The 14,293-nt window shown below is 41.7% G+C and overlaps 1 protein-coding gene across 1 annotated transcript; it reads right to left on the bottom strand.

The window, feature by feature from the left end:
- Positions 1-390: 390 nt before the first annotated feature.
- Positions 391-3,152, bottom strand: LOC123491449 (oocyte zinc finger protein XlCOF7.1-like; the record flags this gene model as incomplete). The annotated part of the gene is given in 4 exon segments (XM_045222238.1): positions 391-475; positions 477-1,733; positions 1,800-2,249; positions 3,148-3,152. Coding segments are annotated over 4 exon segments (1,797 nt in total), but the record flags the coding sequence as incomplete, so codon positions are not given.
- Positions 3,153-14,293: the final 11,141 nt, after the last annotated feature.

The raw sequence follows: 14,293 nt of genomic DNA, 5'->3' as shown, positions 1-14,293 counted from the left end.
CAAACGTTTCTCCACTTGTATTCAGGGGCCCAATGTCTGCCATGAAAACACACCCCAAACCATCACCATCAGCCTGCAATGCTGACACACGGCATGGATGCATGTACTCGTGGTTTCCTCAATATCCTAGACCTCTCATTATCTTTACAGTAGGAGCTAAGCATTGCAAAACTGACAAGGTGCACACTGATCAGTTAAGAGATGCTAAAATTCTTCAACTTTCCCGTACCTCTGCACAGTTCTCTCACAGTGAGAAACAATAGGATTACAATAGAGTGTATCCCATCCACTACCACTTCTTATGTATACGTTGGTGTCTTTTTAAATTGCCAGATATGTAGAATCTCATCTCACAGTCAGAGCAGGAGTATGGCTCTCTCCTGTGTGTGTTCTCTGATGAAGTCTTAGCTCAGTTGATGTTGTGAAGCATTTTACACAGTCAGAGCAGGAGTAAGGCTTCTCTCCTGTGTGTTCTCTGATGAAGTCTTAGCTTAGTTGATGTTGTGAAGCATTTTACACAGTGAGAACAGGAGTAAAGCTTCTCTCCTGTGTGTATATGTTCATGTATTTTTAAGGGACCCAGTCGAGAGAAACTCTTCCCACAGTCAGAACAGGAGTAAGGCTTCTCTCCTGTGTGTATATGTTCATGTCGTTTTAAGTTGTCCAGTTGTGAGAAACCCTTCCCACAGTGAGAGCAGGAGTATGGCTTCTCTCCTGTATGTATACGTTCATGTATTTTAAAAGGGCCCAGTCGAGAGAAACTCTTCCCACAGTCAGAGCAGGAGTAAGGCTTCTCTCCTGTGTGTGTTCTCTGATGAAGTCTTAGCTCAGTTGATGTCGTGAAGCATTTTACACAGTCAGAGCAGGAGTAAGGCTTCTCTCCTGTATGTATACGTTCATGTTTTTTTAAGTGGCCCAGTTGAGGGAAACTCTTCCCACATTCAGAGCAGGAGTAAGGCTTCTCTCCTGTGTGTGTTCTCTGATGAACTTTTAGCTCAGTTGATGTTGTGAAGTATTTCCCACAGTCAGAGCAGGAGTATGGCTTCTCTCCTGTGTGTATCCGTTGGTGTGATTTCAAGCTTTCCTGCCGAGAGAAACCCTTCCCACAGTCAGAGCAGGAGTATGGCTTATCTCCTGTATGTATACGTTCATGTTGTTTTAAGGTGCCCAGTCGAGAGAAACTTGACCCACAGTCAGAGCAGGAGTAAGGCTTCTCTCCTGTGTGTATCCTTTGGTGTGATTTCAAGCTTTCCTGCTGAGAGAAACCCTTCCCACAGTCAGAGCAGGAGTATGGCTTCTCTCCTGTATGTATACGTTCATGTTGTTTTAAGGTGTCCAGTCGAGAGAAACCCTTCCCACAGTCAGAGCAGGAATAAGGCTTCTCTCCTGTATGTATACGTTCATGTTGTTTTAAGGTGTCCAGTCGAGAGAAACCCTTCCCACAGTCAGAGCAGGAGTAAGGCTTCTCTCCTGTGTGTATCCTTTGGTGTGATTTCAAGCTTCCCTGCTGAGAGAAACCCTTCCCACAGTCAGAGCAGGAGTAAGACTTCTCTCCCGTGTGTGTTCTCTGATGAAGTCTTAGGTTAGTTGATGTTGTGAAGCATTTTACACAGTCAGAGCAGGAGTAAGGCTTCTCTCCTGTGTGTATACGTTCATGTTGTTTTAAGGTGTCCAGTCGAGAGAAACCCTTCCCACAGTCAGAGCAGGAGTAAGGCTTCTCTCCTGTGTGTATCCTTTGGTGTGATTTCAAGCTTCCCTGCTGAGAGAAACCCTTCACACAGTCAGAGCAGGAGTAAGACTTCTCTCCTGTGTGTGTTCTCTGATGAAGTCTTAGGTTAGTTGATGTTGTGAAGCATTTTACACAGTCAGAGCAGGAGTAAGGCTTCTCTCCTGTGTGTATCCTTTGGTGTGATTTCAAGCTTTCCTGCTGAGAGAAACCCTTCCCACAGTCAGAGCAGGAGTATGGCTTCTCTCCTGTATGTATACGTTCATGTTGTTTTAAGGTGTCCAGTCGAGAGAAACCCTTCCCACAGTCAGAGCAGGAGTATGGCTTCTCTCCTGTATGTATACGTTCATGTTGTTTTAAGGTGTCCAGTCGAGAGAAACCCTTCCCACAGTCAGAGCAGGAGTAAGGCTTCTCTCCTGTGTGTATCCTTTGGTGTGATTTCAAGCTTCCCTGCTGAGAGAAACCCTTCCCACAGTCAGAGCAGGAGTAAGACTTCTCTCCTGTGTGTGTTCTCTGGTGAAGTCTTAGATTAGTTGATGTTGTGAAGCATTTTACACAGTCAGAGCAGGAGTAAGGCTTCTCTCCTATGTGCACTCTCTGATGAACTGTCAGAGCCTTTGATATTGTGAAATTCTTCCCACAGTCAGTACAGGAATTCAGATTCTCTCCTGTGTGTATTTGTAGGTGTATTTTTAAATTTGATAGAATTGAGAAACTCGCCTCACAATGTGGGCAGTGGTGAGACCTCTTAGCTCTGTGATCTTCCTGCTGTTGCTCTCTGGATGTATTGAATGTCTCAACATGGTCTCCTGTGTGAACAACATCAGAAGAATCAGTCAGTTGGTGTGATATACATGTCAATCAAATGTATTTTTTATGAAGCCCTTTTTACATCAGAAGTTGTCACAAAGTGCTTTATAGAAACCCAGCCAAAAAACCCAATGAGCAAGCCTTGCAGATGTAGAAGCCATATCATCCTCCACTCACTATCACAAGGGTTCGTAACTACACAGACTAATTTAATAGAACTTTAAAACATTGGCAGTTTGTCTACTTCACTTCTTTAGTCTACTATCTGATCACTCTAGATAGACCAGTGAATAAAACAAATGCTGGCAATACTGGTGTCAAACCATGTACAATGAGGGAAAAAAGTATTTGATTCCCTGCTGATTTTGTACGTTTGCCCACTGACAAAGACATGATCAGTCTATAATTTTAATGGTAGGTTTATTTGAACAGTGAGAGACAGAATAACAACAAAGAAATCCAGAAAAACGCATGTCAAAAATGTTATAAATGTATTAGCATTTTAATGAGGGAAATAAATATTTAATGGGCCTCAGGATCTTGTCATGGCATCTCTGTGCATTCAAACTGCCATTGATAAAATGCAATTGTATTAGTTGTCTGTAGCTTACGCCATGCCATACAGCGGGGGGAAAAAGTATTTAGTCAGCCACCAATTGTGCAAGTTCTCCCACTTAAAAAGATGAGAGGCCTGTGATTTTCATCATAGGTACACGTCAATTATGACAGACAAATTGAGATTTATTCCCAAGAAAATCACATTTTAGGATTTTTATGAATTTATTTGCAAATTATGGTGGAAAATAAGTATTTGGTCACCTACAAACAAGCAAGATTTCTGGCTCTCACAGACCTGTAACTTCTTCTTTAAGAGGCTCCTCTGTCCTCTACTCGTTACCTGTATTAATGACACCTGTTTGAACTTGTTATCAGTATAAAATACACCTGTCCACAACCTCAAACAGTCACAGTCCAAACTCCACTATGGCCAAGACAAAAGAGCTGTCAAAGGACGCTAGAAACAAAATTGTAGACCTGCACCAGGCTGGGAAGACTGAATCTGCAATAGGTAAGCAGCTTGGTTTGAAGAAATCAACTGTTGGAGCAATTATTAGGAAATGGAAGACATACAAGACCACTTATAATCTCCCTCGATCTGGGGCTCCACGCAAGATCTCACCCCGTGGGGTCAAAATGATCACAAGAACGGTGAGCAAAAATCCCAGAACCAAACGGGGGGACCTAGTGAATGACCTGCAGAGAGCTGGGACCAAAGTAACAAAGCCTACCATCAGTAACACACTACGTCGCCAGGGACTCAAATCCTGCAGTGCCAGACGTGTCCCCCTGCTTAAGCCAGTACATGTTCAGGCACGTCTGAAGTTTGCTAGAGTGCATTTGGATGATCCAGAAGAGGATTGGGAGAATGTCATATGGTCAGATGAAACCAAAGTATAACTTTTTGGTAAAAACTAAACTCGTCGTGTTTGGAGGACAAAGAATGTTGAGTTGCATCCAAAGAACACCATACCTACTGTGAAGCATGGGGGTGGAAACATCATGCTTTGGGGCTGTTTTTCTGCAAAGGGACCAGGACGACTGATCCGTGTAAAGGAAAGAATGAATGGGGCCATGTATCGTGAGATTTTGAGTGAAAATCTCCTTCCATCAGCAAGGGCATTGAAGATTAAACGTGGCTGGGTCTTTCAGCATGACAATGATCCCAAACACACTGCCCGGGCAACGAAGGAGTGGCTTCGTAAGAAACATATCAAGGTCCTGGAGTGGCCTAGCCAGTCTCCAGATCTCAACCCCATAGAAAATCTTTGGAGGGAGTTGAAAGTCCGTGTTGCCCAGCGACAGCCCCAAAACGTCACTGCTCTAGAGGAGATATGCATGGAGGAATGGGCCAAAATACCAGCAACAGTGTGTGAAAACCTTGTGAAGAATTACAGAAAATGTTTGACCTGTGTCATTGCCAACAAAGGGTATATAACAAAGTATTGAGAAACTTTTGTTATTGACCAAATACTTATTTTCCACCATAATTTGCAAATAAATTCATAAAAAATCCTACAATATGATTTTCTGGAGAAAAAAAATCTACTTTTGTCTGTCATAGTTGACGTGTACCTATGATGAAAATTAGAGGCCTCTCATCTTTTTAAGTGGGAGAACTTGCACAATTGGTGGCTGACTAAATACTTTTTTCCCCCACTGTACCAAAGCCCCGATACCACCATGGGGTACCCTGTTCACAACACTGACATCAGCAAACCGCACGCCCACACAACGCCATTACACGGTGGTCAGCAGTTGTGAGGCTGGTTGGGCAAAATTCTCTAAAACAACATTGGAGGCAGCTAATGGTAGAGAAATTAACCTAACATTCTCTGGCAACAGTTCTGGTGGATATTCCTGCAGTCAGCATGCCAATTGCATGCTCCCTCAAAACTTGAGACATCTGTGGCATTGTGTTGTGTGAAAAAACTGCACATTTTAGAGTGGCATTTTTGTATTTGTTAGGGATCCCCATTAGATGCTGCCAAGCACCTCCTCAGCTACTCTTGTCCCCAGCACAAGGTGCACCTGTGTAATGATGATCATGCTATTTAATCAGCTTCTTAATATACCACACCTGTGGGTATATCTACTGGGATGTAAACAAATGTGTGCACAACATTTTAGAAATAAGTTTGTGTCTGGAACATTTCTGGGATCTTTTATTTCACCTCATGAAACATGGGACCAACACTTTACATGTTGCGTTTATATGTTTGTTCAGTGTATACAGTATTTCTAAAAAATCATACAAACTATCAATAACTATATTAAAATTGAACTAAATCAGCCTGCTTTTCTGTTCTAATCAGGTCCCTACACAGGCTCAGAAGGATCCTGTGAGGGCGGAACATTTTCTGGCTACAGTAGACCTTGCAGGGCTTCTGCCGTGAAGTCTTGGAGGCTCAAAAACTTCTCAGCTACAGATATAATGATGTCCAGCTTCTTGGACTTATTGTGCAGTAAAATTAATAACTGTGGCTATAAATACTAAAAAATCCACCTTCAAAATAAGTGTATCCAGATCACTTGATTGACGTACAACCTTTGCAACTGGTTGCAGTGCATCCACCGCCATATCTTCTTCAGAACTGTGGCCTCTTGCTACTATAACTCTCTTCACCGCCTCCACATAGGAGATTTGCTGTACAGCCCTGATCCTTGACACCTCAACCTCTTTCACCCTAACAGGGCACTCTGGGAATTCAGGAATATGACCCCCACCACAGTTACAACATTTTACATTCACATGCTCTTCAATAACATATTCCTTCCGTCTGCAAACACTTGACATGTGGCCAAACTTTTTACATTTCTTGCATTGCATCAGGTTTTACACAAACTCTCTTATGTGGTATATTATATATCCCAGCTTTACATAGGGTGGTAGATATTCTTCATCAAACATCAATAATAAAGATGAACGCTGCTCCTTTTTCACATTCTCCATCCTTCTTCTTCGGGATTTGGTTGGCGGAGCGCATTCAACTTTTAGGTGCATACACCGCCACCTACTGTACTGGTGTGTGAGGCCATTCAGAGCCTATATACATTAAATTGATACGGTAATTAATACAAAATTGCAGTATTAGCCTGCTCTGAAAAATGTGAGGGTAAATGTTCTTGGTTCGTGCAGATGACTGACCTCCTCAGACCAATTGGCAGTACGCCCAGAACATTGTTCTGGGATCCAAAATGGATATCTCAGTTTCAAGGTCTCAGCTTGGGGAGAAGAAGCCTTGTGAGGTATTGGTCAGTCACATGCAGGAACCAAATGTTAACGATTAATTTATTATTAATAAAGCTAAAATTATGCAAATATAACTTGTCTGTGTAAGCAGTATATAGGACAACTAACGGGACTGCCCCGGCAGAGCTTCCGACCGACGTGTACTATGGTGCTTTTACGTTTGTTGGAACCTCTCCAACAAGGGACTCATTTGACTTTGAGTCCCTTCGTGGCGATTTTCCACGACAAAAACCCACCACCCCATTCCACTATTTAACACCATCTAGTCCTACGCCAGACCACTACCACTCAACACCCCCTGCAGCTGTTCTGCAGTAAATCCTCGCAATCCCAAGTACTTCTCTGCCGCTGCCACCACAGACTCTATTTTCTGGGACTTTTTGATCCATTTCTGCAGTACAATTGAAAACCATTGCTATAAATGCTAAAATGCCCACCTTACTGAAGCACATATTATTCCCATCACTCTCTCTTGGTCTCTGCCTACTCACAGGAATCCTCTCAAGATCCCTCACCCTGTACCCATCTTCCTCTACCACTCTCTTCACTGCTTCTGCTACAACACTTTCTGTACTACTGTAACCCTGGCAACCTCATATAATAATAATAGTATGCCATTTAGCAGACGCTTTTATCCAAAGCGACAGTCTGTGCGCATACATTTTTACGTATGGGTGGTCCCGGGGATCGAACCCACTACCCGTTACAAGTGCCATGCTCTACCAATTGAGCTACAGTTGAGCTATAGAGGACCACAATCTGCCTTTCTCTCACCTGACACCTCAGATCTCCAGCCCGTTAGCACCCCCCACAACTAACACACAGAACTTTCTCCACCGATACCACACATTTCTTCATCTCATGCCCTCCTGCACACTGTCACATCTAGGCATCTCACGCCTACACACTGCTGCAACAGGCCCATAAACTTCACCCCTAAAACACTGTAGTATTTATGGAACAGAATCGCTCACGGGATAACTGACACTTCCTACCTTGACCTTATCTGGCAGAGACTATGCATCAAAACCCAGCATGACAGATAATGTATTCTCTGTTTCCCCACGCTCTACACCGGATCTACGTCTCACCAAACGGAGGGTGTCACAGACACCTGGAATCTTCCATTTCAACTGCACATCCTCAACACTTAAACCTACCCCGTTATCACTCCTTTCAATGCCACACTGTTCCGGAGAGCAATTCAAGTCACAATTCCTGTCTCTAATCACGTAATCCGCAGCGCCCGCTCCCTCTGGACAGAGGAGAAACAATAAATCATCACGAGTCCACTCAGTTACCTTCACCAACTCAACAGTCCCCAACCTCTTCTCCACCTAACCTGACACCACATATGGATCCATTCTCTCTACAAATCTCACTCCCACTGGGCCAGAATCATCCTTATCATCCTCGGAAAAAGCCCGAACTCGGAGTTCCTCACCACAGTTAATTCATCCTCACTCTCACCAGGTTCCATCTCTGAGCTACTGGAGGACGTATCCCTCTTTATATACTCGACGATAACCTCCCTCACCACACTGCTTCCCTCTACACTCAGCTCCTTCTCAGCGGTCATCACTGCACCTGCCACCACAGTTAATTCATCCTCACTCTCGGCACGTTCACTTTCCTCCTGTAGCTCTTCTAAAAGTTCTGTGTGATCTTCCATTCCATATTCACTCAAAACATATTCCACTTTTCTCCTTTGTCCATCATCTTCTCCTTCATCAGATCTTCCAGAAGGTTTGTGCATCCACCACTGCAATCCCCCATTCCACTTTTTTTCTTGTCTGCCATCTTACCACGTGTCTCAGCTCATCCACACCCCACTAGCTTCGGGTAGCTGCTCACCAATGGAGTACCACAGTATAAATGATAATACCCATAAAACCTTGCAGTCAAACAGGGAAATGGTTCCAATCATTTTTCCACCATTCATTTTTCCCATAGGGGATTTTAGAAACACTTATAATAAGGGCTGTGTTTCGTGTAGGCTTACCCTGGCGTGGCGTTTTGATAACCATGTAAATCTCTCTAGGACAAGGTGATTTATCAATATATTCGCCTGTATTTACCCCTACAAAAATTACATTTAATTAGCTGCTAATGTGGCTATCATAAAGAACTACAAATGCCATGATGATCTGGACAAAATTGCTGAATCGAGTCAAAGGTAAGGATCTCTGGGTTAACCATCTAATGTTAGCTAAATTTAGTAATGAATAAATAGGCTACATTTATTTAAATGGTCAGTTCTGTGAACTGTCTTGTGCAAGTTTCAAATTGACACAATACCTGTTAGCAAAGGTGTCAGCTAGAGATGACGTGCAGGAGATTGCAGTGATTTGTTGTTTTGCATGATGTCTACTTTGATGATAATTAGAGTTTTATAATCTGAGAGGAAATAGAGCCGAATATATTGCTAAAAGTCACGCCAAGTGAAGCCTACACGAAACACAGCCCTTATTTTAAGTGTTTCTAAAATGAATAAAAAGGAAAAATGATTGGAACCATTTCCCTGATTGACCGCTACGTTTTATGACAATTTTTGCAAAAATAATCATAATTTAAAAACTGTACTCAGACTTTACTCAGTATTTTGCTGAAGCACCGATGGCAGTGATTACAGCCTTGAGTGTTCTTGGGTAGGACGCTACAAGCTTGGCATACCTGTATTTTGGGACTTTCTCTGCAGATCCTCTCAAGCTTGTCAGGTTAGATGGGGAGTGTCGCCACACAGCTATTTTCAGGTCTCTCTGTACTTTGCTCCGTTCATCTTTCCCCCGTTCCTGACTAGTCTTCCAGTCCCTGCCACTGAAAAACATCCCCACAGCATGATGCTGCCACCACCATAATTCACCGTAGGGATGGTGCCAGGATTCCTCCAGAAGTGACGCTTGGCATTCAGGCCAAAGAGTTCAATCTTGGCTTCATCACACCAGAGAATCTTGTTTCTCATGGTCTGAGAGTCCTTTAGGTGTCTTTTGGCAAACTCCCAGCGGGCAGTCATGTGCCTTTTCATGAGGAGTGGCTTCTGTCTAGCCACTCTACCTTAAAGGCCTGATTGGTGGTGCTGCAGAGATGGTTGTCCTTCTGGAAGATTCTCCTATCGCCACAGAACTCTGGAGCTCTGTCAGAGTGACCACTGGCTTCTTGGTGACCTCCCTGACCAAGGCCCTTCTCCCCCGATTGCTTAGTTTGTCTGGGCTGCCAGCTCTAGAAAAATTATTGGTGGTTCCACACTTTTTCCATTTAAGAATGATGGAGGCCTTTCGATCATATCCTTGGACTAAAATGTTTGACACTCAGGTGCAAGCCTAACATCACGTGCAAAGGGCCTTTGGGTAAAATTGCACACATTCAATGATCTCTCTTTTTCTCACGTAGGCTGTTCATTTCTGATCTTTGATACTTTTTTTGGTTTATAAACGTATCATGGTATACTACATTAATGCTATACGTATGGGCCATATTGTTACTTGGTAGCTACTAGCAGCAGACCCTGTGTTGTGGATCATCTACCACTATTTTGGACGGTCCATACTGTAACGTTAACGTTAGTCTCAGGCTTCACTAACTAGCGTTACTGTTTTAGGTGGAGCTATTCTTTGCTACTTTTCAAACAAATACTACGTGATATTTCACATATCATCTTGCTAGAGAGGCCTTTTGTTGGGATATTTAGGCTACTATATAGGCTACTAGCAAAATACCCTGTGTTGTTAGGATAGATTTATGTTTGTTTCTTCCAACAGATCTTTACATATTTTCCTCACTACAAAATATTCCTGCGGTCCTTGAGGTTACTAAACATATTTTAGATATGCCTTTATGCTATAGCTTATTCCATGTTTACATCTTTGGTTAAATGACTTCAAATGCTAAACTTAAATTTACTTAGTGGAATGTCCGTGGAGTTTGTAAACTATCCAAGCTTAAAACAGGTTATTACTAGGCTTAAAACAACTTCATTCATCTATTGTGTTCCTACAAGAAACTCACTTGTTGAAGGATGAGCTACTTAAAGTATGCAGGAGATGGCAAGGGCCAGTAATAGCATCCTGTTTCTCCTCTCATTCTCATGGTGTTATGGTTTTAATTCACAAATCTGTTCTGTTTCAAGTGGATACTATGATAACTGATACAGCTGGTAGATACATTTTGATACAGGAAACTCTTTTGAATGAGCATATTAATCTGGTTAATGTTTATTGTCCTAATGATGATAATCCCAAATTCTTTGAGAATATATTTCATGTTACTCGTAAACATTTAAATCATATTCTCATGTAGACTACTTTTTAGTGTCTTGCTCATTGCTTCCCAATGTAGCAGGAAATGGATATGATACTATTGTTTTGAATGACCATTCCCTTGTGTGATTATTCTATAGGGATACAAAACTAGTAAAAGGATCCTCTAGATGGCGTTTGCATCTCAGATGGTTACAGGACCCAGACTTCTTACATTACGTTGGAGTGCATATAGATGTTTATTTGACATTGAACACTGACCAAACGCCAGCGAGTACCAGATGGGAGGCTTTCAAAGCACATATTTGAGGGAAAATTATACGTTTTACCAGTTTCAAATCTAATAAATCAGAAAATGAGAGCGATGGACAGCTAAATCAGAGAATTGGAGAGAGAAGCTTTTTGGATAACTCAGTAGAAGTAAACAAGGAATGATTTGGTCTTAAAGCTCAGTATGATGAACTTCCACCTCAAAGGCTGCAAACAGCTTAACTAGGCTGAAACAGTCCTATGGTCAAGGTGAAAAACCTGGTAAATTGCTGGCCTGGCACAGTAAGAAGTAAAATTCAGCCTTTAATGCAATTCATAATTTACAAGGACAATTATCAATGGATCCTGTAGAAATAAACCAAACATTTGCTTCCTACTACAACACACTTTACAACTCTGAATCTCCTGAGAACTGAACTAGTCAGGTCTTGATTTTCCCTCTACTTCAGAAGACACTAAATTGGATCTGGAAAAGGAATTGGATGGTGTTGAAATATCTGATGCTATTTTCGATATGAAAATACAGGTGTGCCAAGCTTGTAGCATCATACACATTAAGACTTTGGCTGCAATCACTGCCAAAGGTGCTTAAACAAAGTACTGAGTAAAGGGTCTGAATACTTATGTAAATATGATTGTTCAGTTGTTGTGTTTTTTGCTTTGTCATTATGGGGTATTGTGTGTAGATTGATGAGGGGAAAAAACTATTTAATCAATTTTACAATAAGGTTGTAATGTAACAAAAGGTCAAAAAAGTCAAGGGGTCTGAATACTTTCCGAATGCACTGTATATAGACAGGTGTGTGCCTTTCCAAATCATGTCCAACAAACTTAGTTAGATAGAACCTGCTCTTACCGTGAGAAACAGATTTCCTAATCTTCTTCTCCTCTTCCTTCATTTACATTTACATTTACGTCATTTAGCAGACGCTCTTATCCAGAGCGACATACAAATTGGGTATATCAGCTTTAATAGTGCAGATAGATTTGAACTTCCATCAATGTAATTGTCTACAGCAGTCGACCACACGACTGGACAATAATCAAGATAAGACAAATCTAGACCCTGCAGAACTTGCTTTTTAGAGTGTGGTGTCAAAAAAGAAGAGCATCTGTTACGGACAGAACTCTCCCCATCTTTACAACCATTGAATCTATATGTTTTGACCATGACAGTTTACAATCTAAGGTAATGCCAAGTAATTTAGTCTCCTCAACTTGTTCAACAACCACACCATTCATTACCAGATTCAGCTGAGGTCTAGAACTTAGGAAATTATTTGTACCAAATACAGTGCTCTTAGTTTTAGATGTTCAGGGCCAGTTTATTACTGGCCACCCATTCCAAAACAGACTATACTGGTGTCATCCATGCAAGTCTCAGTAGCATGAAATAACATCTACCTTCTCATTGAAACAGTTAATCATGAAACAGTTGTACTGCAACTTTTCATGCACAGTGGGAAGTTGGAACGAACCTGCTCTTACCCTGAGAAACAGATTTCCCAATCTTCTCCTCCTCTTCTTCATCTTTAATGTTGACATTCAGCTCCAGTGTTTGACTGCAGTCTTCCAGCTTCACTGATGCCATCTCTGGTACCTGCGGTGCAAACTGGACTCGACTGTCAATCAGGACCCAGTGACAGTAGGTTTGGACTCAGTGTGGAAGGAGAGAGGCAGGCTGGGTTTGTCCTCACTGTTGATGTTACAGGCCTCAGACTTAATCCTAGTCGGCCTGTAGTAATAAAAATAATAAATAAATAATATGCCATTTAGCAGACGCTTTTATCCAAAGCGACTTACAGTCATGCGTGCATACATTTTTGTGTATGGGTGGTCCCGGGGATCGAACCCACTACCTTGGTGTTACAAGCGCCGTGCTCTACCAGCTGAGCTACAGAGGACCATAAAGAGAAACAGACAACAGTCTTGACATTTCTGGAACTTTCTTTATCCTCAAAAAAGATATTATATTTATTCTTGTTCAATTACCTAATTTCAACAGATCAGGTAGCTAAACATTGACAACAAAACATTAATTCACATTAGACAAGTGCATTTAACCTATAGTAGATTTCCTAAATTCACAGAAATGAATAAATGACTCAAAAAACATTTAGTACAATGTTTCAGTTTTGTTTTAGGCAGCACTATGAGCTATTTTCCTTAATAACCTTATCTTCACTGTATTTTTTCACTCAAAAATAATAATATTCACGGACGGCCAGGGACACACTCCAACACTCAAACGTCATTTACAAACGCAGTATTTGTGTTTAGTGAGTCCGCCAGATCAGGGGCAGTAGGGGTGACAATGCGTGATATTGATAGGTGAGTGAATTGGACCATATTGCTGTCCTGCCTCAGCATTCGAAATGTAACGAGTACTTTTGGGTGTCAGGGAAAATGTATGGGAGTAAAAAGTACAACTTTTCTTTAGGAATGTAGTGGAGTAAAAGTTGACAGAAAATATAAAAGTACAAATCCCCCCAAAACGACTTCAGTAGTACTTCAAAGCCTTTTTACTTTTACATTTCAGTCATTTAGCAGAAGCTCTTATCCAGAGCGACTTACAGTAGTGAGTGCACACATTTTTCATACTGGTCCCCAGTGGGAATCGAACACACAACCCTGGCGTTGCAAGCACCACGCTCTACTAACTGAGCCACACAGGACTACTTAGTTACTTTACACCACTGCCAATTGTATTTTCCATTCACACCATAGTAACGACTATAGATAAAGATAGAAACAACTGAATGCCTCTGAATATTAGTACACATGTAGAAAACTGATAATCATTACATTCAACTTCAAAACAGTAGTGCAACCGTGAAATTGTCTCTCTCTCATGCACCTGCACTGCTCCCCCATTCATAGACGCTAACTGCTTTAGTGCCTCTTGACGATAGTATCTTCTGACTGGGGGAGTTTTGTTAAGAGCCTCAACATTAACACGCATCGCTTGCGGTACGTTTTTGGAAACATAAGGAATCTTCTCCTTTCCCCCCCTCTTATTATATTTATCTTTCATATCAGCTAAATATAATTTTCAAAAAACAAAAAGGTTAAATTACTACACACCTTCCTAGGGTTAGTGTTCCCACATGGTCCTATCTCCATGTTACAGCACTTGTTTACGGAAGACAGACGGAAGCCATAGGCCCTGTGCTAATTAGTTATCTAGCGTGCTCCCAACACCTGTGTGTAAGCTAACTGGGGAGGAAGTGTAGTTTGTCAACTGGAGGCACACAGTGTATGGATCTGTGTTAAACTGCTACAGTAAGTGTATCTTTATTTGAAAGATTAGTTCTCGCTGACGTGAAAGTTAAGGGGCATATTAGCATACGGTTGTGAAAGCGATGATTATTGACGTTTCTCAATGTTAAAACAGAGCATCGGAATATTAGTTTACACATG

Source organism: Coregonus clupeaformis, chromosome 8 (genome assembly GCF_020615455.1).
Source record: "Coregonus clupeaformis isolate EN_2021a chromosome 8, ASM2061545v1, whole genome shotgun sequence".
Lineage (NCBI taxonomy): Eukaryota > Metazoa > Chordata > Actinopteri > Salmoniformes > Salmonidae > Coregonus > Coregonus clupeaformis.
The sequence above is the reverse complement of the archived record's forward strand: the minus strand, read 5'-3'. Positions and strand labels throughout refer to the sequence as shown.